General features: G+C 34.5%; 3 protein-coding genes across 3 annotated transcripts in view; 2 read left to right on the top strand and 1 right to left on the bottom strand.

The window, feature by feature from the left end:
* The window catches only part of LOC109358124 (U-box domain-containing protein 7-like), a 3,030-nt gene extending 273 nt beyond the window's left edge, over positions 1-2,757 (top strand). The window contains exons 1-3 of the mRNA XM_019602201.1: positions 1-355; positions 770-1,728; positions 2,740-2,757. The exon at positions 1-355 is cut by the window's left edge and continues 273 nt beyond it. Of these exons, the coding sequence (XP_019457746.1) occupies positions 1-355; positions 770-1,694 (1,280 nt within the window). The 3' untranslated portion in view covers positions 1,695-1,728; positions 2,740-2,757. The remainder of the gene's footprint in view (positions 356-769; positions 1,729-2,739) is intronic.
* On the bottom strand, positions 4,400-5,423 carry LOC109358041. Its single transcript, XM_019602108.1, has 3 exons — positions 5,255-5,423; positions 5,053-5,171; positions 4,400-4,957 (listed from the first exon to the last, which is right to left on the bottom strand). The coding sequence occupies exons 1-3, from the start codon at positions 5,421-5,423 to the stop codon at positions 4,400-4,402; spliced, it is 846 nt and encodes a 281-aa protein (XP_019457653.1).
* LOC109358393 lies at positions 12,457-21,156 on the top strand. The gene is made up of 14 exons (XM_019602590.1): positions 12,457-12,695; positions 13,745-13,948; positions 14,047-14,228; positions 15,073-15,199; positions 15,311-15,508; positions 15,603-15,650; positions 15,755-17,449; positions 17,599-17,706; positions 18,135-18,208; positions 18,846-18,897; positions 19,143-19,229; positions 19,306-19,349; positions 20,058-20,129; positions 20,209-21,156. Exons 1-14 carry the CDS (start codon positions 12,588-12,590, stop codon positions 20,762-20,764), a joined length of 3,555 nt encoding a protein of 1,184 aa, XP_019458135.1. The 5' UTR covers positions 12,457-12,587; the 3' UTR covers positions 20,765-21,156.

Raw genomic sequence — 24,903 nt, 5'->3', positions numbered from 1 at the left:
ACCACCACCACCACCACCACCACCACCACCATCACAACCCACCCAATACTAGCTTGTCCGATCTTCTCAACATCGCGGAGACTGAAACGAATGAGGAGACCAAGAAAAAGGAGGATGAGTTGGAGGAGCTGAAGAGGCTAGTCAATGAACTGCAACAGGATGCTCGTCGGAGAGTGGATGCGGCGGCCACCGTGAGACAGGTGGCGAAGGAGGATGTGAAGGTTAGAGAAACGCTTGCTATGCTTGGAGTCATTCCTCCTCTAGTTGCAATGCTTGATTATCATTACGACGAAGAAGAAGAAGATCGAGTTCATTCTCTCTATGCGTTGCTCAACCTCGGAATCGGAAACGATGCGTTAGTTCTTTCATCTTCAGAATCACCTGTCATTGTCCCGAACTAAATCAGATATTGACACGTGAATAAAAAGAAAACTTTTAAAAAACAAAAAGTAATATTTTCGTATTTTTGTTAATACTCAATTGGTCTCGGATAGGGAATGACACTTTGAGAATAACTGATCTCTGTCCCTTTTCATAATGCTTATATGTCTCAATCAATTCTTCAATTCAAATACCCAACCACATTATGAATTTTATTTTATGTTCATCTTTTTTGTGTTCATGTAGTTGCTGAAATTGTAACCTCTACTTTTAATTCATCAACCAAAATTTATTTTTTACTTGGGGAACATATTTCACTTTATATTGCATTGTTTTCTTTATCTGTGATTAACCATAAAATTATGTTTTGGGTTACATTCTTACACAGGAATAAAGCTGCAATTGTGAAAGTTGGTGCTGTTCACAAGATGCTTAAGTTGATTGAATCACCACAGGGCCAAAATTCATTGATCTCTGAGGCAATCGTTGCGAATTTTCTCGGATTGAGTGCTTTAGATTCGAACAAGCCGATAATTGGGTCCTCAACTGCAATACCATTTCTTGTTAGAACACTTCAGAGTTTAGATGATAAAACAAGCCCCCAAGCTAAGCAAGATGCTCTCAGAGCACTATACAATCTTTCAATCTTCCCAGGCAATGTTTCATGCATTTTGCAAACTGATTTGGTCCCTTTTATGGTAAACTCAATAGGAGACATGGAAATAACAGAGAGAATGCTCTCAGTTTTAAGCAATTTGGTATCAACTCAAGAGGGTAGAAAAGCTATTAGTGTGGTACCAGATGTGTTCCCTATCTTGGTGGATGTGTTGAATTGGACTGATTCACCGGAATGCCAAGAAAAGGCGTCATACATTTTGATGGTCATGGCACACAAATCATACAGCGACAGGCAGGCCATGATAGAGGCCGGAATCACTTCATCATTGCTCGAATTATCCCTTTTGGGTACCACATTGGCGCAGAAAAGGGCATCGAGGATATTGGAATGCTTGCGGGCAGACAAAGGGAAGCAGCAGCAGGTTTCTGGAAGGTTAGGTGCAAACATATCAGCCCCGATTTGTAGCTCTTCGCTGTCGTACGCAAGGACAGATGGAGGAGGAAAAGAGTGTTTGGAGGATGAGGAAGACACGATGAGTGAGGAGAAGAAAGCTGTGCAGCAGTTAATTCATCTGAGTTTTCAAAACAACATGAGGAATATTGTAAAGAGGGCCAACTTGCCTCACGATATCATCCCGTCTGATCATTTTAAGTCACTCACTCCAAGTTCAACTTCGAAGAGCCTGCCATTTTGAAGAATTGCAGCTGGTGAAGAGAATGATCCATGAAGTTAGTTAGTCTTCACATTATATTTTTGTTGAGTTTTTAGGATTGTAGTGCTGATAAAGTAGCCATTGCTTATTAATATCTTAGTAGATAGTTATAACATTACTTGGATTTGGATCATCTCCTATATTCCATAACAGGGTATGATCTTGTTAGAAAAAGAAAGACACAAGCTTTTCATGTAAAGAGGGGTTCACAAATGTTTCTTTCCCTTTCCAATAGGAAAATGTATCCTAATCCAAATTATTCTTTTCTTAAGTTTGTGCTTGGTTGCATCATTTTTTGGTTGCTTTGTATGTTGTGTGTGTTCTATGGACTACTTTTGCTTCTTTTGGCATATCTATGAATCCACCAAACACTGAAGTAAACTGTTTCTAACAAAAAATATGACCCTTCCAAGTTCCAAGGTATAGAAATTGGCAATCACCATGTGATGATTATTGTGTAGGAATGAATTGGTTCATGACAGGCAATATTGTCCAATCTTAGGGTTGCTTCTGTCAAACACTCGTTATGCGTGTTGTCACTATATTCAATGAGTCACTTTCAAACCATAGGACAATTTTGTCTCCTTATGGGACCTACTACATGTTTATCATATATATATATATATATATATATATATATATTTGAGATAATCTATTTGAGAAGCTTTTAAAAACTTCTGCCGTTTATTGGATGGGTTCGGGTCTAAGATTCAGCTCATTTTTCCACCTCTGCTATCTTCTACATGAGAGTGTCCCAATCTGTTTGGTATACTTTTGTAGTGACATTGCAAGCTGAGAGTAAGAATTATCTCTATTAGTTGAGAGATAAGTACTATAAAAAACAAATGAATACATAATATTGTAAAATATTTTTATCCTTTTATATATAATGAAATAACACTTTTATCATTAAAAATACAAGTAAAATCAAGTACTTGCATAAAAATTGATGAATTGCCCTGTATTTCTTTGTTTAATGGCAAATGATTTTAGTTTAGTGAATTAATTTTGTTTGAGCATGTTGCAGATCTAAATGGCATGGAAGGATGAATAAAAGTTGGATCTGGTTGTTGAATGGAAAGTTGAGCTGTTCTTCCCAAATAAATTATGAATGTCATTCTGTCCCCACTATGTAAATGTTACTACATGATGTTCCTTGTGGGGTATAGTTATTTTGTAATGTTATCTTCTTCTGTGCTGACACCTTTAATTTTGTTGACTTTTTAGTGTGTAAATATATTATAGTATTATGTGATTTTAGTTTAATATTTATTAGATCACTCTTCCATCATGTGCCCATTTAAAGGTTCATTTTCATTTCCTTTCTTTATTTTGCCTGAGCCTACTCACCTTCCAAAAGAATCTTGATTTGGAGGGGCTGTAGTGCTTTTCATGCTTCTTCAATGGTAATAAATAGGGGTGAGTAGGATTCGATCCTATTTATTCATTAAATTTAGTTCGATTATGATCAAGTCCGAATAGGGTTAGATCGAGTTTAGTTTAGGTTTAAAAGTTAGGTCCAATCAATATTTAGGGCTAGTTAGGAGACAAACATGACTAAGCACATGGTCACTTACTAATTTGTGTGTAAAGTTGCTAGGTGTAAAACTTTATTTCACGAGTTACTAAATTGACTAAGACATTAGACTTTAGTACCATTGACTTCCTTTATGTGAAAATATCATTGTTAAATGAATTAGTGTTTCCGGGTCAAATATGTAGTTTTTAAGTATTGAAAGTATCATTGTATAGGCCAAAATAGCTCTAGACTATTGGAAGTCTTCTTTCAAGTATTGATCAACAAAATTATGATATGTAGTTTTTACAATCAAATGTATGGACTCACTATGATCAATAATTAGAAATTGTTCAAGTATCTCTATTGATCACTATAAACACGTTAATGCTTGTTAAGAAATGCAAAGTGGGAGTTGAAAACTTACCCTGAGCAACTTCAATGTGTTTATAGTAATCAATAGACATAAATCATAGAAATAGTGTTCTCATCTTAGGTGAAGGAACTTTATTTATAGAGCAAGACTTGCTTGGCTTTTTTAGCTAATAGGCTACATGGTTCTAGTTACATTTTCATCTTCTTTTGTTTCCTACCTTTTACAGCAGATGATCTTGTTTTCTATCTAGTGCCACATTTAGTTTGAGCAGCAGTAGCATTTGTGTACTGGAGGAAGGTGAAGGACACATGTGGACAACAATAGCATTTGCAACTCATATGGTTACTTCCAGGAGCAAGACTTCTCTCGAATAATAGAGATAAGTATTGTATAAAACAAGACAAAAAGTAAAATAGAATGACAAATGTATCATTCTATATACATTTGTAATGACATTTTGATCCTTAAAAGTAGTGTAAAATAATATTTCTCTCTCTCTCTCGTAATTAGTGTTGCCCATGGCAGATGGCGGCTACCAAATTTCAGCCATGAAGGCGTTGCGGACGGCGTTGCGGGCAAATGGCGGACGTCATCATGGCGGTTGAAAACAATAAATAAAAAATATAACATAATAGGAAAAAAAAATACAATAACACAAAAATCAAACAATAACATAAAGTTTAATAAAAACCATTGAATATTAATGTCTCATAAAGATAACTAATAAGTATTGTCAACATTCACAACTAAAAATCAAAGGAAAACACAAATACAAAATGCAAAAGATATAATTTTCTAAATATCGTCCTCCTCCCCAACATCATCCTTCACAACTGCAAACTCAGCAACATATCCTTCAATTTCTTCTTCATCCGAGTCATTACATTCAAAAGTTGCAGCTTCTTCTTCACTTTGTCCATGGTCCATTTCTTCTTCTACTCCTCCATCTACTTCTTCATCTAGTTCTTCAACTACTTCTTCAAGTATTTTATCTTTACCTTTTTTAGATGATGAAGAACCACCCTTAGCTTTCTTAGCTTTTCCTCTTGAACGTATAAGTAGAATGTTCTTTATTTTTTGACGCCTTGTACTCATTCTAGGCTCTCCAATCTCTGAAGCCTTATAAACAACATCACATTGTAGATCATCATCATCATCTACAAAAACCCTCTCATTTCCACCTTCATCATCATCACTATCCATCTCCCCAACAAGCCATTCATTACATTCATCAATGTCGTTAAGGGAGATTGGGTCAACTTCATCCTTGATGTTATATCTCCGCTTCAATGCTTGATTGTATTTAACATAGACCAAGTCATGCATTCTTTTGATATCAAGCTTATTCCTTTTCTTGGTATGAATTTGCAACGTTCCAATAAATAACTAAGATAAGACACTTATAATTTTGTAAGGTAAACCCAAAAGGAAAGTAAATAAATAATTACTTGTTCAAAAACACTCCAGTTGCATTCACATCCCGATGCACTACAAGTCAAAGACAAGATTCGTATAGCTAATTGTTGCAAATTTGGGGATGATGCACCAAACGTTCTCCACCATACAGCTACAAAGGTGAATTAATTTGTTAAGCAATTGACTTAAATATAACAACATCTTTTGTAAAGCCAAAAATATTTTATTTCTTACCTGGTGCCATTTCTGTCCTCATGGCTATAGCTGTGGATGATCCAAACATTCCACTACCATCTTTATATGTTTGCATCTCTTTCAACATCATGAATTTTGTTTGTGTATTAGGTGCAAACTTATGAAGGCAAGCATGCAACCCACCTATAATTTCAGGGTCAAATTCCATACTGTGATTTGCATAATAATATTCTGGATTTAGCATGTGACCAGCCGCATGTAATGGGCGATAAAGCTGACAATTTCATCTTTCATGAATGATCTTAAAGACATCCTTATATTTATTCTCCTTCTCATTGAATGCCTTTATAATGATCTCCTTAGCCTTATCCATAGCTTCATAAATATAACCCATGACTGCCTTCATCTCAGTATCCACGAGCCGAAGCACTTTCACAAGAGGTCCCATAACCTTCATTGTATATGCTACATTCTTCCGAAAGCTTGGCATGAGCACAATTTTTGTTGCTTCCTTTCCTTTGGTTTCTTTGGACAATTTGTTTGTTGTCCACTCATCTGAGACAAACATCTTTCTCAAATTTGTCTTCTCATCATAAAGCCTTTCCAAAGATAAAAATGATGTTGCAAAGCGGGTTACTGCATGTTTCACCAACTCCCTCTTTTTTGTGAAGTGTCTCATACTTGAATGGCCATAAATGAAGCCAACAAGAGAGATAGCCCTTTTGATTGTCATTTTGATCCTAGGAAGCTTTCCGATATCTTCCAACATCAAATCTATGCAATGTGCTGCACATGGAGTCCAATAAATTTTTGGTCTTTTCATTTCCAACATCTTACCAGCTAGAACATAGTTGCTCCCATTGTCTGTTATAACTTGCATAATATTTTCTTCTCCAACCTCCTCCACAACAGCATCAAGCAACTCAAATATTTTATCGTCGATTTTTACAAAGTCAGACTCATCCACAGACTTGATGAACATTGTCCCTGCAGTCGAATTCACTAGAAAATTAATAATACATCTTTGTTTCTTATCAGTCCAAGCGTCAGACATGATGGAACATCCAAATCTTTCCCACTACACTTTATGATCCTTCATCAAGTCTTCTGTGTAATTTACCTCCATTTGTAGGAGTGGGACTCTCATACAAAAGTAGGTTGGAGGTGACAAATGTGGTCCAAACTTTCCGATAGCTTCAAGCATTTCATAGTAGGTTGGAGGTGGAAAGGGAGACCAACTTGATACCAAAATCGAGCTATGAGTTGGTGGACTCACCGCACAACTTTTTTGTCTATAGTCTCTCTTATATTTGCTTGGTGCAACTTCTCTTTCTTACTTGCAGTCTTTGGCTTTCTATAAAAAAGATATATAGGGCCTTTCTTCTTCCTCCCAACAACACTGCTAGTTGTTTGTGTTATTTCTTCAAAGCTTTCATTGAGTGCGCGCTCTTCATCACTATCACCCAATATATCCCTAGTATCTTGCACAACCCTTTGATATGTTGCACCATCCTTATGTTGTTTTTTATTGAAAATTTCCCAAAGCTCTTCTCAAACTTCCTTGGGACACTCAGTACATGTTTTAACATTGTCTGACCTTCCCATCAAATGATTCTTCAATCTAGTAATTCCTCCTTTATAGGTATTAGAGCAAAAATTACAGATCACATTGTTTGTGTCTTTTTCTGTTAGTGGTGTGCAATATTTTCAACCAACATCTCTCAACTTTCCGGTAGTTGAAGATGATTGACCTTGGCCGGACATTGTCTAAGAGTTACTGCAAAAGTGCAAGTAACATATTTAAGTGACGAATTGCAATATTGTTGGGAAAATGTGATAAAGCAAAATTTAAAAAAGAAAGCTGAAAAAAAAATATATAAACTGGAAAAAAAAATTTGCAAAAAAAATCTGCAAAAAAAAAAACTAATCCAGATCCAGACACATTATTATATTTGGGACTAATTTAAGTTAAGAAATTATGCTTGCAATTCTAGTTTAATACTTATTGTATGTGATAAATCATAAATCAATTTAATAATGCTAGAAATATATGTCATTGTCTTCAAAAAGTAATCTGGAAAAAAAAGTATTATAAAAATTAAAAAAAAAATAGATGAAGAGATGAGAAGACTAGAAAAAAAGATAAATAAAAAATAAGGAAAAAGAAAAGCAATGAAAAGGACATAAAAAACCTATGAATGATGGTGGTGGTAACGGCAGCGGCAGTGGGGGAAGTTTTGAGAGAGGGAGGGTTTTAATTTTTAAAAATAGAAAGGCTATGGTTTGTTTTTAAAAACATGGAATGGGCCCCAAAAAACATATTTGGGCCCAATTTTTTAAAAAAATCTGGCCAGAAACATAAATGTCCGCCACCGCCATACCACCATGGCGGCTTTTTTTGACAAAAGGCGGACACGACCATATGGCGGATTTTTCCAAATGGCTAATGGCGGTAGCCCAAAAACCGCCATCGTCATCCGCCATGGCCGCCATTAGGCAACACTGCCCGTAATAGAGAGAATCCCTACTTCATTTTAGGGTGAGGAAATTCTGTGTTTATTTGCTCGTAAGAAATGTTAAATCTTAATCCTACATGGCTACACCCAATGATATAAAGCCACATAGGCCCACAAAACTTGAACATTAAAATTTCATATTACTCATAGCTGTAACATTATGATGGAGGCCCAATTACTAAGAAGACCAACATTGGTACAACTAGGCCCATCAGAATGAAACATCAGCCTAGTTGGATGAAGGATTTTTATTAATGCAATTATATTCTAATTTCTTATGTTATTTAATTTCTGTGTGAACTTTGGGCTGGTGCCTTTGAGCCCAGTGAACTTGTTAACCCTAAATTCATGCTACTATTTAGCTTTTGCAGTAGCAACTACTAATGCATGATAAATTTTTCAGTATAATTTTCTCTTGTTTATTTCCTTAGCCATAGTTAATTGTTGAATTATAAGGTTTCTGATTGCATTATTGCTATTATTGGTGCTTTCATTCTTGCATTATGCCTCCCAAATCTACAAACAAGGACATTAATGAGCCTTTGCTGCAGATTTTTGCAGAGAAATTACAAGAACACAAGGAAGAACAAGATGAAAGACATGAGGTAATCACTGATGTCTTATGTTCAATCACAGAAAAGCTTGATGGAATGTCTACTTTACCACCAGACCCACCATCATAAACCCTAACCCCCAATCCCTAACAAACCAACAATAACCAGTTCCCCCTTTTCCTATACCATCTCCACTACCAACCACATATCCCCATTCAACACACCACTTCCCCCATTTTTTACAACCCACCACTTACATACACGACCCCACATTAACCTCCAAATACCAAACCCAACACATCCTAGACCATCCAAACTATAATTGAGTCCATTTGATGGCTCAGAACCCTTGGATTGGTTATTCCAAGCAGAATAATTTTTCCAATTTTATCAAGTTCCACCTGAACAGAGGATCCAACTTACTTCTTTTTACATGAAAGGTGAGGCATTAAGCTGGTTTAAATGGACATTCCTCAATGCTAATTTTACAGATTGGGAAAATTTCATGTGGTGCTTAGAATGTCGTTTTGGCCCCTCTACCTATGATAATCATCAAGCAGAATTATTTAAACTGCGTCAAACTACCACAGTTGCAGCTTACCAGCGACAGTTTGAAAAGCTTTGCAACAGAATTTGGGGACTCTCACCTGAGGTAATCCTTAATTGTTTCATTTTTGGTCTAATTCCTGAAATTAGATGTGAGTTGGTTGTGCTTAGACCTCATCATATTGCTGAAGCATTAAGTCTTGCTAAGTTGGTGGAGTCCAAAATAAATGATTCTAAACCTTCATTTACCAGACCACAAAGAGCCCCCTATAATCCACCCAACACTCGTTTCCCTAACCCAAACACTACAAACCCAATATCCCAAATTCCACAACAAAATACTCTACCAATTCGTCGTCTCACAACTGCTCAAATGCAGGAGCGTAGAGCACAAGGCCTTTGCTATAACTGTGAGGAAAAATACTTTGTTGGACACAAATGTCAACATAACCAATTTCTGATTTTATTGGACGATGGTGCAGTTGAGTTAGAACATCCTCCTCTAGATGAATCCCCTAGTGCAGAGGACACAATGTATTCTGAGGAAGAACTCATACACTTCCAACTGTCCGAGCAAGCCCTCGAAGGCCCACCTTCCCTAAAAACCTTACGGTTCCAAGGTACTATTGTCGGACAACTGGTGACTGTTCTGGTAGACACTGGAAGTTCATATAATGTTCTCCAACCTCAACTAGCCCAACACTTACACCTTCCAATCCCCAACACCCAAATTTCCAGTTATGGTGGGCAATGTAGCACATATTTTCTGCACTGGTTTCTGTCCCAATACACCAATAATGTTGCAAAATCAATTATTTCATATTCCATTCTACTTATGGCCTATTAAGGGAGCAGATGTGGTGTTAGGCATTGAATGATTGTGCACTTTAGGCCTGGTGACATCAGATTTTTCTATCCCATTTATGACTTTTACTGTTGGCACAAACAATATTACATTACAAGTCGACTTAACCACAAATCCTACCTCTTCCACTTATCACAAATTATGCAGACTCTTCCACATAGGGATGGCAACAGTCACGAGTAGTGCTTTCCCGTGCCCAAACCTGCAATATTTACGGGTACCCGTGCGGGTAGCGGGTATTTACGGGTACCCAACGAGTTTTTAATTTTCTCTTCAGAAGAAAAAAATGGGTTTGTTAAACAACAACATAATCATTGAAAAACAGCAATCGTAGGAAATATTTAGAACATTAATCAACACATACTCCATAATGAACTAACACATTAGCGATAGATCCATCAAAAGGTAGTAAAAATCAGGAAAAAATGGTTTGTTAAACATCAACCTAAAGAATAAAAAATTGTAATGGTAGGAGAGATTTAAAACATTATTCTACACACATGTTCCACAATGAACTAATACATTAGCGATGAATCCCAAAAACGAAGAGAAAGAAATGACGAGAAAGAAATGAATGTGAGTAAAAGATTAAGAAACGAAGGGACAGAGAAATGAACTGAAGAGAAAGAGAAGGAAGTGAAACGTATGTGTAGTGATGTGATTGTATGTGCATTATGATATTATGTATGACCATGTATTATAGTTGATATGAGTGTTTTTGGATGGTAAAATTTTGCATGAGCAGATGGCACGTGTCCAAGAGGAATGATGGAATGAATTTTTTTCTTATATAATTATTAATAGATGTGGAATAGGTCGACAAATATTTAGTGAATCCATTATATATTACATAAATAACTTTATTACCTGAATAAGTTAACATAAATCCAATAGCTATAAAGGATTTTTAAATTCATGAATGACAATAATGAATTCAATTATTAAAAATGACTTACATAACCCACCTTAGTATAATTTCTTCTATGTATTTGCTACACCTAAGACAATTTGTTGGGATCTTATTTGTATTAATCTTTCTATTGTATGGAGGGCATTCATCATAATACCATCTATTAGCAACCAACTTCCCAAAATTCTCAAATGTAACACAAATGAATTTCTGACACAAATGTAACACAAATCATATCATATTTTGTTGAATGTATTACTACGAATTAATAAATTACGGAAGATGAGTATATTATTATGTTTAGAATACATATGATTTTTTATATGTTTTCTTGTATCGTGAAAGAACTTATCTTTGGATCTAAATTAAACGCTTGAAGATGATTAACTCATTTATTAACTATTTGATTTATAAGTTTTAATTTGATTTCAAACTCCAACATATAAAAAACATTGTTAATTAGGTTGTCCACAATCAACAATCACTAACAATATTTTGGCTCCCTAATTTTGCAAGTGTAAATATATGAACAATTGGACTTTGAATGTGTCATTTTGCTTCAAAAGTCAAAAATTATGTTGCAAATTGACTCCATATAGGACAACTTAGACTTTTACCTCTGCAATGTTGATAGAGGTCAAGGTCAATCCATTCAATATGTCTCCAAATGATGTGAAATTATAAATATATTGAGGGATTGACTTAAGGTCTTTTCTTTTAATAATTTTACATTTTTAGAATAATAGTTTGAACGAGTGTTTAGAACTTTTATATTACCCATCATTGTGAAAATATTAAAATTCTCAGTAATATAACTACCATCCTCTCGAATGTATGATCCATCAGAAAATATGATAATTCTTTATTATCTACTTTTATCAACCTATTTTGCATATAAAATTCATTTGATAGTAATGTTAGAGGAAGGGTGTAATAAAAAATATAACATTAACTATTTATTCATGCATTTCATTATACAATAATGTTAAAGTGAGCAAACTCATAACTGATTACATTTTTATTCATCAAAATCATTTCTAAGATAGTGGTGATGATTTGTCAATACCTCATAGACTTGTAATTCTAATTTTCATCTTCCATGGTGTTTATCTCCTCAATGAACTTAACTTTATATGGCATGTCTTTTAAAAAAATGATGATCGTGACGAATGTAATTAAGTTAAATGAAATATGATATATTATAAAGATAAATTAAAAATATTATAAGAGTCAATACATCTCCATTATTTTTGGTTGCTTATAGATTAGTATAAGAGTGATTTAAATATATCTTTAGAATTATTGATGCATATTGTAACGAACAAAAAATAGTGCAAAAATATTTACTCTTATATTATTTGGATTTATCTTCACACTATATTATATTTTTAACTTAATTACATTCCCCACTCATTTTTGTACTTAAAAAATTACATTCATCTACCATAGAGGGATAGCGAGTATAATATATTATATAGATGATTTCATTAAGTATAAAAATGAGAAATAATTTATATAATTTCATTAAAATTCAAATAATACTAGTGTAATATAATTTATTATGATCTTATTTCTTGTTCTATAAGATTTGTAGAGAAATCAAACAAAATAACAAATATATGCATAATTAATATTTGGTTGATGTGTAATATTCATATAAAAGTTTATGCATAATTAATATATCATCCACAATTTATAGTCAAAGATGATTAAATGTAAATTATAATATGACAGATTTAAAATTATACACCATGCATAATTTTTTATTATATTTTAATATATAATGTATATAAAACATTTTAATTATTTTAATATATGATTGTTTTGTTGTATATAAATACAATAGATTATTCATTTTTTTGTCAAAGTGTTTTCATCCCCAAAAGCTCACTTTATCTTCTCTCTCTTTCTTCAATTTCTCTTAGGGAAGAAGAAGAGGGAAACCCTAACTTTGTGTTTTGTTCCTTCAATTCGATCAACAATGGCTTCCCCTGAAGAAGATAAGGGGCTTGATCAGAAGCTTCTAGAAGCTACTAACAACCTCCTTCATCCTCCTTCCTCTATTCACGACCTTCTCCCTCTTCTTCAAGTATAATTTATCTCTCTCACTCACTCTCTTTGTTTTTTTACCAATTTGTTATTTATTTTATGCATTATAAAGCTTTTGTTTTTTATGTTTTTCGTGATTCCATTTTGTTTTTACCAGCTTTTGAAATTGTTTGTAGCAACTTCAATTGTTAAATTTCCTTAACCCTTTCAAAATCCTTTCTTCAATTGTAACGTTTTTGAGCTCTTCTGTTATAAAAGTTGCTTATAGCACCTTTAATTGTTTTCTTATAGCAGCTTGAATTCGTAATTTCGTATCTTGAACTGTATGTTTCACTTTCTATCAGTTTTTCCCGAATGATTTCATTTGTGAATGAATTGAATTCAAGAAAATTCTTATCTACTGACTAGATTTGTGGTTGTTTTTGCTCACTTGCACACTTACTGATTGCATTGATGCGATGCTTGGGATTGATATAATTGGAATATTTGAATTGAATTGTGATACTGAAGATTCGATTGGGTGTCGGCAATAGCACTAAGATAAAAACTACATTTATTGTAAATAAATGATGTCGTACTAGATTCGTTTTTGGGAGAAAAAAGGATATTAAGTTGTAGGATTAGGAATCTATGAGCTAGAATTTTATATGTTGTTGAAGGCTTGAAGCATATTCTATGTATTAGTTAGAGTGCAAAATATGGATCTCTAGTGACCAGTATTTACGGTATATGCTATTAAAGTTCTCTGTGGCCAGTACCAGTGTTCCGCTCACTTCATTTGTCTATGTAGATAAATTATCTCTTATGAATACCTTGTACCTCTTGGATCTTGCGTTTGTGGTCTTGGTTAGATGTTTTTAATAGTTTTTAATTTTCTCCTTGTTGTTGATGGTATTCATCTTCCGGGGCCATAATTTAGCAAATATTGCAAATCTGTGAAAAGTATTGTCTAACTTTCCTTGTTAACTAGGCACTCTTTTTAAGTACATGAGTTTGATAAATGATATGAATTCACATTACTTGATCTTAACGTTATGGTTGACGTCACATTTGTTTGATCATACCTATTCATGTTTTGTGGCATTGCAGCAAGTTGAGAGTTGCTTAGAATTGGTTGATCAGTCACCTACAGGATCTGTCCAAGCTGCAATGGCTCCATTGGCGGTTGCTTTAATTGGTGAAAATATTTTGAGGCATGTGGATGTTGACTTGAAAGTTGTCGTTGCCTCTTGCATCAGTGAGATAACAAGAATCTCGGCACCTGAAGCTCCATTAGATGATGACCAAATGAAGGTCTGCACAATTATTTTCATCTAGAAATTATTATCCTATTATCATGCTCTTTACAAATTATACCTGTTAAGCTTTGACAATGTCATTTTTATTTTCAGGAGGCGTTTCAGTTAATTGTATCTTCGTTTGAAAATCTACATGATATTTCAAGCCGATCATATAGAAAGAGGACTGGGATTCTTGAAACGGTTTCAAAGGTCAGGTCATGTGTGCTAATGCTGGATCTTGAATGTGATGACCTGATTTTGGAGATGTTTCAGCATTTCTTGAAGGAAATAAGGTGATAATTGTTGTATTTATGTCCAGCATCATAATAGCTTCTCATGCTTTGTTATTGCATCTTTTTTCACTTCATAGATGATAAAATCTCCCATAAATAATCTGTGTGAGCGCTATTGATCAAATATCAGCTGTGAGAGTTGATGCTCCTAGTGGTTCCTAGTTCTGATGACTGTATCATTAAAAAACGGCCTAGTGCACGAGACTCTCACCTTGTTGGGTCTGAGGAGGGTAAATGTACGCAACCTTACCCTTGTAAGAGAAGAGGTTGTTTTTAGGATTTGAACCCATGACCTCCATGTCACAAGGCAAACAACCTTACTGTTGTGTCGAGGTTCATCCTCTGATGACTGTATCATTGTTTGTTCTAATTGAGTATCTTAATGTTTTCCATCTGACTTGCTTTTCTTCTTTTGATGTACCTGGATATGGGCTTTTATTGCATTAAATTATTTGCACAAGGAAAAATATAAGTTAAAAGAGGCAACTGATTTATTGTTGCATGCAAATAAACATTTGTTTCAATGACATTTTCACCCAGCACTCATTTTATTCTCAGCAAGGGGTAGTGTGTCCTTTTCTGTTGAGCTTTGTCATACCAATAGGCTACAATCTAGATGAGAGAGGAAATGTCTTTGTTTATGGTTTGAAGTCAAGATAAAATTATTATTAAGTGTAGGGTGTCATGTGTTTGCAGTCAAGCTTTGATCTATTATTTTAATGTTCAATACCTTGCACGTACGTATGAATTTATATAATTGGATATCTACAAAAACTTTTCTATATTCAGCTTGAAGCAACAATGTGTGGACTTGGTGCTAACCTTCTCCACATGTAACTTTCAGGGAGCATCATCCAGAGCCAGTTTTTTCAGCCATGCAAAACATAATGACTCTTGTTCTAGAGGAAAGTGAAGATATATCCCTAAACTTACTCTCTCCAATCTTGGACAGCATAAAGAAAGAAAATGAGGTAAGAGTAATTTGATTTTTTTCCTTTTTTTGTAGATTTTGATTTTAAATTGAATCATGTTTTCATTGTCAGTTTTTTGAATTGTAACTGGTCACCACCATTTTGTTTCAGGAAGTTTTGCCAATTGCTAAAAAATTGGTGGAGAATGTCCTTGCAAGTTGTACACCCAAGATTAAACCCTACTTGGTGCAAGCAGTGAGTACTTTGGGTTTTTCTTTGGATGATTACAGTAATGTTCTCACTTCAATATGCCATGATGGATCTGGCAGCTTGGAACAAAATGATATACATGCTATTAGTGAGCATGTGGTAAAATTTCCACTTTTCATTTTTATGACTATTTTATTTACTTGGACTCTTTTGTGATGAAAGATAAGTTATTATAAAGTTTATGTTGTTCCAGGAAGACGAGAGCAAATCAGTGGAAGAGTCACTGGAGGAGTCAGCATTGGTATGTTTTTTCTTCACTTAAGCATTTGTTTTTCTTTTTATCTTATATTCAATTTTCTAGCTGTTGGTATTGAAAACTGGAACATGTAAATTCTGTTTGATCAGGTGATTAGAGAGGATGCAGAAGAAGCTGCACCACCTCAACAAGATAATCCAGTTGGTGATCATTCTCATAAATCAGTCATGAGCAGTGACAATCCACAGGCTGCAGAAGATGACACTTTGGTAGAGTCAAAGTCCCCAGAAAAGCAAGAAAATACTGATTGCACTGTCCAGTCCAAAGGTATTAGTTTTTCAGCTAATGTGGATCCCACCAACTTGGACACTGAAAAAGTGGACAATAGTGATCAAAAGCAAGATCAGGACACTGAGAAGAGAGCAAGGAAAACTATCCCTTCTTCAAAATCAACAGAACCTTCTGAGGGTTCATATCCTGCTAATGTGAAGGAAGATGAGAAGGTGGCTGACTCTGAAAGTCATAGCAAAGAAGATGAGACAGTGTTTGACTCTGAAAGTCATAGCAAGGAAGATGAGAAAGTGATTGCCTCTGAAAGTCATAGCAAGGAAGATGAGATAGTGGTCGACTCTGAAAGTCATAGCAAGGATGATGGGGAAGTAGTTGCATCTGAAAGTCATATCAATGAAGATGACAATAGTGATCAAAAGCAAGGTGAAGCCAGAAAGAGCGGAGGAAAGAGACCTGTCTCTTCAACAAAATCGGCAGAACTTTCCAAGGGTTCATCTCCTGATAATGTGAAGGAAGGTGAGAAAGTAATTGACTCTGAATGTCACAGCAAGGAAGATGGCAATAGTAATCAAAAGCAAGGTGAAGCCACTAAGAAGATAGGAAGCCAACCTACCTCTTTAACAAAATCGGCAGAACCTCCCAAGGTTTCATATCCAGCTAATGTGAAGGAAGTTGAGAAAGTGATCGACTCTGAAAGTCATAGCAAGGAAAATGAGAGAGTGATTGACTCTGAAAGTCCTAGCAACAACGATGACATTAATGATCAAAAGAAAGGTCATGTCACCAAGAAGAGAGGAAAGAGGAAACCTATTTCTTCTACAAAATCGGCAGAACGTAGCAAGGGTCTATATCCTGCTAAAGTGAAGGAAGATGAGAAAGTGATTGACTCTGAAATTCAAAACAAGGAAGATGACGATTGTGATCAAAAGCAAGGTCTACCCAGCAACAAGAGAGGAAGAAAGCCTACCTTTTCAAAAAATTCAGCAGCTAATGTGAAGGAAGATGAGAAAGTGATTGATTCTGAAAGTCATAGCAAGGAAGTTTCCAGTTCTCTACATGAAGATGATTCTGTTGAGGCTGCAGTTCTTTCAGAGAATGACAACGATATTGATGCCAAGATTTCATCACTTAAAGCAGGTGATGGTGAATCTGACCTAGTTGCTTCTCCTTCACCAAGAGGGAGCCATCATGTTGAAAATCCTTCGAAGAAACTAGCACGACCAAAAAAGACAGATAGTTCTGCAAAAGAGGTGGCCCTAAAAGATGTTTCAAAGAAGGTCTATCAAGAAACAAATGATTCAGAAGCAAAGCTTAACAAGCGGTGTGTAAAAAAGGCACTTGGTCGTAGTTCTGATGTGGAAAAAAGTACTTTGGTTAATTCAGTCAAAAAAGGAAATGAGACTGCAAATGAACCTGGTGCAATAAAGCACTCAGCCAAGAAAACAGAAGGTGGTAACAAGTGTGGTGTTGGGTCCGACAAGAAAAGGCAGGGGCGTGGTAAAGCCAACTCTGAGACAGTTGCAGCAAAATCTTCTGTTAAAGAAGTGGTGAAGGTACTTGCATTCTTGCTGTATAGCTTATTCTTTGCTATTATTTCTTCATATTTATATTTATTGCAACATGATATTTGCTTTTCCTTTTAATTATTTAATAAATTAATTTTAAAAATAAATGAGTAATGGAATCACTGTAAATTATTTAGGAAATAGTGTCTTTGTCAAAGTCATCTACGAAATCAATTAATGATGAAGATTCAGAGGAGCTTCCTAAGACAAACTTGAAGAGGAAACACACTCCTGGAAAAGAAAATGTATGTATCCTGTTCCTTATTTGTTTACGGAATTAAAAATTAATGGGCAGATTGGTCCTTCGGTAATATCCTTTCTGCAGCTATATGGTTCCATGCTGGACTTTTGCAAATATGGTTAAATCTGTTGGAGTCCTTTTTAAAAGCCCTGCTGTTTTGGTGAAATGTACCAATCAATGTTCTGTGCTCTGTCTTCTGTTTTCTACCATTCAGTTATCTTTTTTCTACCTTCCCCCCTTTATTACAGCTTAGGAAGTAATTTTGTGCAAGTTTACATATGGGCTCACATCTATCTTATGTTATATGTTAATAATTTATGTTGTTTAGTGAAGTAGTTCCAGAACACATGCAATTCTATCCATTGCTTTCTGATTACAGGATTTTATCTTCTTCTCACACTTCATTTGTTAATCATCTGCCTCTTGTCTTAGGAGTCTGGTGTCAAGAAATATGGTGAAAATCTTGTTGGTAAACGAGTTAAAGTTTGGTGGCCAGATGATGACATGTAAGTACTTTGTGTGACTGGTAGGATCAGGGACAGGGATTGTTATATGCTGTTTGGCATTTAGATGTATCATGTTATATCGACCATTTTGCATATGATGCCTTAGGTTAGTGATGATCGTGCCTTAAAGTTAAGCTTGGTTTTCAAGTATTAATGAGAAGTATGTTTATGTTGAGTACTTAGACTTTCGATATATTGTGTTGTATCTGCTATCTTAGACGTAGTGGTTGCTGCAATATTCTATACTGCTATAGTTGTTTTGGGGTTGGGTACTTCATATATACCTTTTTGGTCAAGTTATTATTCAGCTCAAGGTTGGTCTTCCTGGCTTATTTGTAATATTTCTTATTGTAGCTGCCTGTATAAGCTGTTAGACGATGCTTTATGTAGCTATTCACCAGATTCCCTATAATGAGATGTGACTATCGCTTTCAGTAAAATTTCCTGAATAAAAGCCTTTGAGTTAGAGGGTGGGATTTGTCCATTCGGGATAGAACTTATTTTTCAATTAAGCAAGAGAATATGCTTCTTTGGTCATCTTGAGTCTATCATACAATTCCATATCCTGTTTCTGATTAGGTTTCCTTTTTTCAAATATATAGTCCACTCTCGTTCTCACAAATATAATCATTTTCAGGTTTTATAAAGGTATTATCAAATGTTTCATTCCTTCCAAGAAGATGCACCAGGTGATTTGCCACCCATACTATCATCTTTCTATCCTCCCCCTTCCTTTGTTGTATCTCACAGTAAAACTTGTCTGCAACTTCTGATGTATAAAGTTTCTCATTTAAATGCAATCTTATCATTTTCTGCTTATAGCAAACTCAAGATGGTTTAATTTCTTACTAAAAGTAGTATTTTAAATGTCCAAATAATATAACTCATTATTCCTATAATTATTCTCTTGGCAATTGTTCTCTTTCTATTTTAGGTCACATATGATGATGGGGACATCGAAATATTAAATCTTAAAATTGAAACATGGGAAATCATTACTGATGGTGCTGATTCAGATGGGGTGAGTCTCTGCTGCCCTTTATTCTGCATAGTAAAGCTTTCTGCTTGTAAATTAATGGCAATCATTTCTGTAACAGGAAGAAGAAGCTGATCACCCAATTCCTGATGCGCCATCTGATATGTATGTGCTGCTTGATGTTGATTTCATTTGCTACAGAAACAATCTTTTGTTCTGCTTGACAAAACAATCTTAAAATTATTTTGCATGCTTGTATGCTATCATATTGTGCGGTGTTACTCTCTGATGGAAAGATTATAAACATGTGTTCTAGATATGCTTGGTGTGTTGTTTTTGTTGTTTGTGCTTGTTATGTATACCTACCTCTTCTCTATGAATGCTACCTTGTCTATGCCCCTACACAAATATTTGTTTTTTACCAATCCCGATTTTCCCATGCCTCATGTTGAATTGAAAAATAAGAATTTTTCATATGATTTGTCTTATGGCATAGGGGGTACTTCTATGGTGTATATCATATGATGTTATAGTCAATTTGTGTGCTTATCAACGTGCCTTTGTCATTGAAGCAAATGTAAAACAAGAGCACAAAGTCTTTCTGTGTGTTTTCTGGTTGATGCAGTGAGATTGTGTTGAGTGCTAAAAAAGTCATTGAGAAAATATACCATAAATATTTTTTTTGAACTTTTCATAAGTAAAAGAAACGTAGTACATTGTTTAAATGTTTTCTGCTTCCTCAGACATAAAAGATTCAACATGATATGAACTATTTGTTGCTGTATTTGGTGATTTTGCATCCTACCTGTGCTAATTGTTCACGTTTTGGGTTTGGTCTCATTTACATTTGTATTTTTCTATTATTATGTTCAGCCCCCCAAAAAAGAAAAGCAAAACAAGTACTGGTGAATCCAGAAAGGGAGGAAATAAGGATGCTTCTATAAGGTTGGTGATAAATTTCATAAAAGTTTATGTCTGTTCCACCCTTTGTTTGTTGTCTAAATTAATAACTTTTAATGTCTAGTGGTGGAGGAGCCACATCCAGTAAATCAAGGGGGAAATCCATGAAGTCTAGCCATAGATCCAAAGACGGTAGCAAATCTGATCGAAAAACGAAAGCACCCAAGATTGCTGTTAGCGAGTCTGATGATGAACTCATCATAAAAAATAAGAATCATACACCCAAAAGTGGTGGCACTGCTGCTCGAAAAACGAGTAGCAGCAAATCGAAGGACACTGATAAAGATGTTGATGTAGCTGCTAGCACACCAAAACTCTCTGGTAAGGCCAAGAAAGAAACCTCAAAGACTGGAAAACTCAAGCAAGAAACAACATCTAAGACTAGTGCTGCCTCCTCCAAGGGAGCAAAATCCACCAAAAGTGGTGGTGGTGGCAAGTCTAACGCCAATGGCACTAGCAAGGTGAAATTCAAATTATTGGAAGATTCAGATGATGACAACATCTCAGAGGATTCAACAAAAGAGGTGGTGGTGGAAGATACCAAGGCTAAGAAATCAAGTTCATTGAAGGCTGGTGGTGGAAGTGAAGTCAAGATTGGAAAGAAACGTGCAAGAAACTAGGTTTGGATACTATCTACTACTACTCTTGATGCTTGTTGGAGGTTCATGCTATCAAAGTTCAATTTGGATATTCCTTTCTCTGCTTTGGGCTTTCCACTGCTCATGTTTTAGGTATCTCTTAAACAATATATATATATATATATATATATATATGTGGTAAACCCAAATTGGTAGTATTTATATTTATAGTTAGGGAAATTAGTTAAGCTCTTGTAGGGGATTCCTAGTACTATGATCTATTATTGCTTTATTTTGTAGATGGGTTTTATTTGAAGTTATCAGGAGAAAACATTTGATTAGCAATTGTCAGAAGTGAAGCTAGTCTCCTAAGAACATTGTTTTAGATAAATACATAATGAGTAAATCAACAATAAAAAACTAAGCTCAGCCTTTAAAGACATGTTAAACACAAGATTGTTTTTCAATACAAAATTTATTTTGTTTCCTTAAATAGTGCCATTGAGGCATTTGTTAACATTGTATAAATTATTCCCCTCATTCCAGTATCAACACATGTTAAGAAAGCATTATTTTGGTTTCTGCTTTATACCATATTGACTAAAATTACCCTATTAATTATTTTGTATGTATTAATTGATGAGATAAAAAATATCTTAGTATAATTAATGAATGAAAGTAAAATTGGGGAAAATTTTTGACAGCCTTGAAAATATAAAACGAATAAATGAAACAAAGGAAAAAACCTAAAACTATAAAGATATGAAATGAGAGTATAATTATTCATTTCCATACATGATCTCTGTTTTTAAAAGACAGGTATATAGAAAATTAGAAACTAACGGATGGAGTACGTTTCAGTGAAATAGAGCACATAGTGGACCGAATCTTAATTAAATTTGATACTCCAATGTAGCATTGTATATTTGTATATATGTTATCATCCCATGGGTTTCGAATTATACTATGTGCTATAATTAGATTCCTTTAATGTAGCTTCATATGTTTCATTAATTCAACTCTTCTCAGGAAGTAATTGTGTGGCTTGAGATCCACTTGACATCAAGTTTAATTATAAATATACGAGTTAGTCAATAAACATCACTGGACTCTATCATAGTAGTTAGTTAATAAATCATTAGCTAGAGTATTAGGTCAATGAATTAATGGTTAGACCAATGTACTGGTTGACTTATTGACTTGATTTATGCAATAATAGTCAAGTTATTAGGTAAAGACAACTAAATAAGTCAAACATTATAATATTATATAACAATCATATCTGTTGATAAAATATTAAATTTTTACTTTTTCATAGTTGTTTCACCTATATTTTTCTTGACTTCATCTTTCTCTAAGAATTAGTTTAACCTGATTTATATTATTTTTCTTCAAATATTCATAATAGTAACTAAATTTGTCTAATAACTTTATACTTCTAATCTAAAAATATTATAGTAATACAAAAACCAACCTACGATTAAGGTTTTCCTACAATAAAATGTTAAAATAAGTTGAAAATATCATAATGTTATATTTTTCTAGATCTCATTCTACTTTTAATTATTGAATAACACATTATTATTATTATTAAAGAGATTAATTATCTCAAGTGAAATGATCCTATTGGAGAAGTGATACATAATTTATACAAAAAATAAGTTCATCAGTCCAGCATTAAATTAAAAATAAAAGGAAAGCAAATAATTATAGACTCCTAAGATAATTATAAATAGGCGTAACTAAGTTGTGATTGATCACATATATTATGATATTTAATGTGTTACAAATTACAATAATATATAACTCCATCTCAAAAGTTAGCCAATAGAAGAAACACATATCATAAATAATTCATCCCTCACATATTCAACTAATGCGAACTTCAACACGAGAACATTTTTGTGATTAGATTTTATTAACTTTTCTACTATAGGTGATAGTCAATATTACATAAAATTTGAGAGAACAAGCTAACTCAAATATTCCTAAAATCTAAATGTGGGGTCCAGCCCATGTGCAAAAGTAGAATGCCACATTTCAAGGCATTCATTGCAAACTAAAGGAGGTAAAAGGATGGTCCAGGGCTAAGTGAATAAGCTGGTAGGTAATAATGCACCACAATTGAAAATATGTATTGTTTTGATTCTGCATAATCCTTTATAAATGGAGATATTCTTCTTCATTTTGAAGGCAGAGTAGAGAACGCAGAAGCATCAAGTTAAAACTTTTGAGTTTCTCTTTATTATTCCTTCGAACTACATGTATATTATTTAAATAGGAGAGGTCTTAATTGGAAACATTATATTTGTAACTCTTGTGTGAGAAGAGTGTGCAAATGATATTGTAATTGTCCCGCATATAGTGAAATATTTTTCGGAGATTGTCCCGTTGTTTTTCCTATGACATTTAAGTGTTTTCCACGTTAAAGTTTGGTGTTCCTTTTTTCTTTACTTTTCACAAATTTACTTGCGTTGCGCTGTTGATTTTGTAGATCTATTTCCATCAGATCTACTTTGGTGGTCATTGCTACATCGCAATATCATTTAATTTAAATAGTTAATCGATCCTAGTGCCCAACAAGTGGTATTAGATCTCTAAGTTGAGCTTGGGATTGTGTTGTTAAATTAAATGAAGCAGACTACCTGCACCATGAACAAATTGACAACAACCAATTACTCCATTTGGAAGCCGAAAATGGAGGATATACTTTTCTATAAGGATTTATATGATCTTGTGGAGAACGGAGACACAAAGCCAAAAACATGACACAAGAAGATTGGAAAAAGAGCACCAATGACCATTAAAGTTATTAGGCAGATGGTGGTAATTAGTGTGTTCCACCATGTCGCCACATAGTCGAATGTCCAGACTCTGTGGAAGAATTTACATAACCTCTATAAGAGGAAGACTACACAAAACAAAGCTTTCGCAATTAGGAAGGTTGTGAACCTGAAGTACAAAGAGGGAAAGTTTGTTGCTAAACACTTGAATGACTTTCAAGATTTGGTAAATCAGTTGATTACCATGAAGCTAGTGTTGGAAGATGAGTTACAAGCACTGCTACTTTTGAGTTCTTTGTTGGACAGCTCGTAGATGTTGGTGGTGTCATTAAGTAACTCTACATCTGACGGACAACTATCACTGACACAAGTCAAAGATAGTATATTCAATGAAGAAGCCATGAGGACAGATAACTTCCAAACCCTTGTCATAGAAAACAAGGGAAGAAGCAAGAGTATAGGTCGATCCTACAAATCTAAAGATGGATCTATGTCCCAATTTAGAAAAAAGTTCAAATTTTATCATTGATATGAAGAAGGACATATCAAAAGGAATTGTAAAGAATAGAAGAACGAAGACAAGAAGTACCGAAGGAATACAGTGAATGATGAAAATACCATAACCCCTATGATAGATGAGCACATGGTTTTGCTCTCTTATGGAGATGAAGAATGCTATGTTGTAGATTCATGTGATGAATGGATTGTTGACTCAGCAGCATCATATCATGCTACTCCTAACAAGGAACTCTTTATTGTACAAACCTGTGGACTTTGGAAAAGTAAGGAAGGGTAATAGTAGCAATGCAAACATTGAGGGAGTACGTGATGTATACTTGCAAACTAATGTCGGTTGTGCATTGACATTCAAGGACGTGTGAAATGTGCCAGATCTACGCCTAAATTTGATTTATGAGCATGCTCAGGATCAAATTGGGTACCATAGCAAATTTGGTGATGGAAAATGGAAGCTATCCAATGGCTCAATGGTTTTTGCTCGAAGAATGGTGTGTAACACCTTATACAAAACTCAAGTCAAGCAGATTAGAGATGGGTTGAATGCCGTTGAGGATGATGCTTCACCAAATTTATGGCACAAAAGGTTGTCTCATAGTGAAAAGGATTGCAGATTTTGGCAAGGAAATCCGTCATTCCTTATACTAAAGGTACAGCGTTAAATCCTTATGATCACTGCTTATTTGGAAAGCGTCATAGAGCGTGTTTCATGAGCAAGAAACTATGTCAGATTCTACAAATCTAGAGAAAATAATGAAACCCAGTGGTAATGTTGATTTTACATCAGTCTCTTCTCTGAGATAAAACACCATAAGAGCTAAATGACCATGGGGTTGATGAAGAGACAAAATCAGATGATGTTGGATGAGAAGAAGGTGTTGA

This window comes from Lupinus angustifolius, chromosome LG10 (assembly GCF_001865875.1).
Source record: "Lupinus angustifolius cultivar Tanjil chromosome LG10, LupAngTanjil_v1.0, whole genome shotgun sequence".
Classification (NCBI taxonomy): domain Eukaryota; kingdom Viridiplantae; phylum Streptophyta; class Magnoliopsida; order Fabales; family Fabaceae; genus Lupinus; species Lupinus angustifolius.
The sequence above is the reverse complement of the archived record's forward strand: the minus strand, read 5'-3'. Positions and strand labels throughout refer to the sequence as shown.

What these genes read in the sequence shown, in the direction of transcription:
- LOC109358041 (XM_019602108.1), bottom strand. Translation starts at nt 5,423, where the DNA reads ATGGAATTTGACCCTGAAATTATAGGTGGGTTGCATGCTTGCCTTCAT. An exon ending in GAGGACAGAAATGGCACCAG is followed by an intron (nt 5,172 to 5,254) that starts GTAAGAAATAAA and finishes TCACCTTTGTAG; the next exon opens with CTGTATGGTGGAGAACGTTT. An exon ending in ACTGGAGTGTTTTTGAACAA is followed by an intron (nt 4,958 to 5,052) that starts GTAATTATTTAT and finishes ATTCATACCAAG; the next exon opens with AAAAGGAATAAGCTTGATAT.
- LOC109358393 (XM_019602590.1), top strand. Translation starts at nt 12,588, where the DNA reads ATGGCTTCCCCTGAAGAAGATAAGGGGCTTGATCAGAAGCTTCTAGAA. An exon ending in TAGATGATGACCAAATGAAG is followed by an intron (nt 13,949 to 14,046) that starts GTCTGCACAATT and finishes TTTTATTTTCAG; the next exon opens with GAGGCGTTTCAGTTAATTGT. An exon ending in CATTTCTTGAAGGAAATAAG is followed by an intron (nt 14,229 to 15,072) that starts GTGATAATTGTT and finishes TGTAACTTTCAG; the next exon opens with GGAGCATCATCCAGAGCCAG.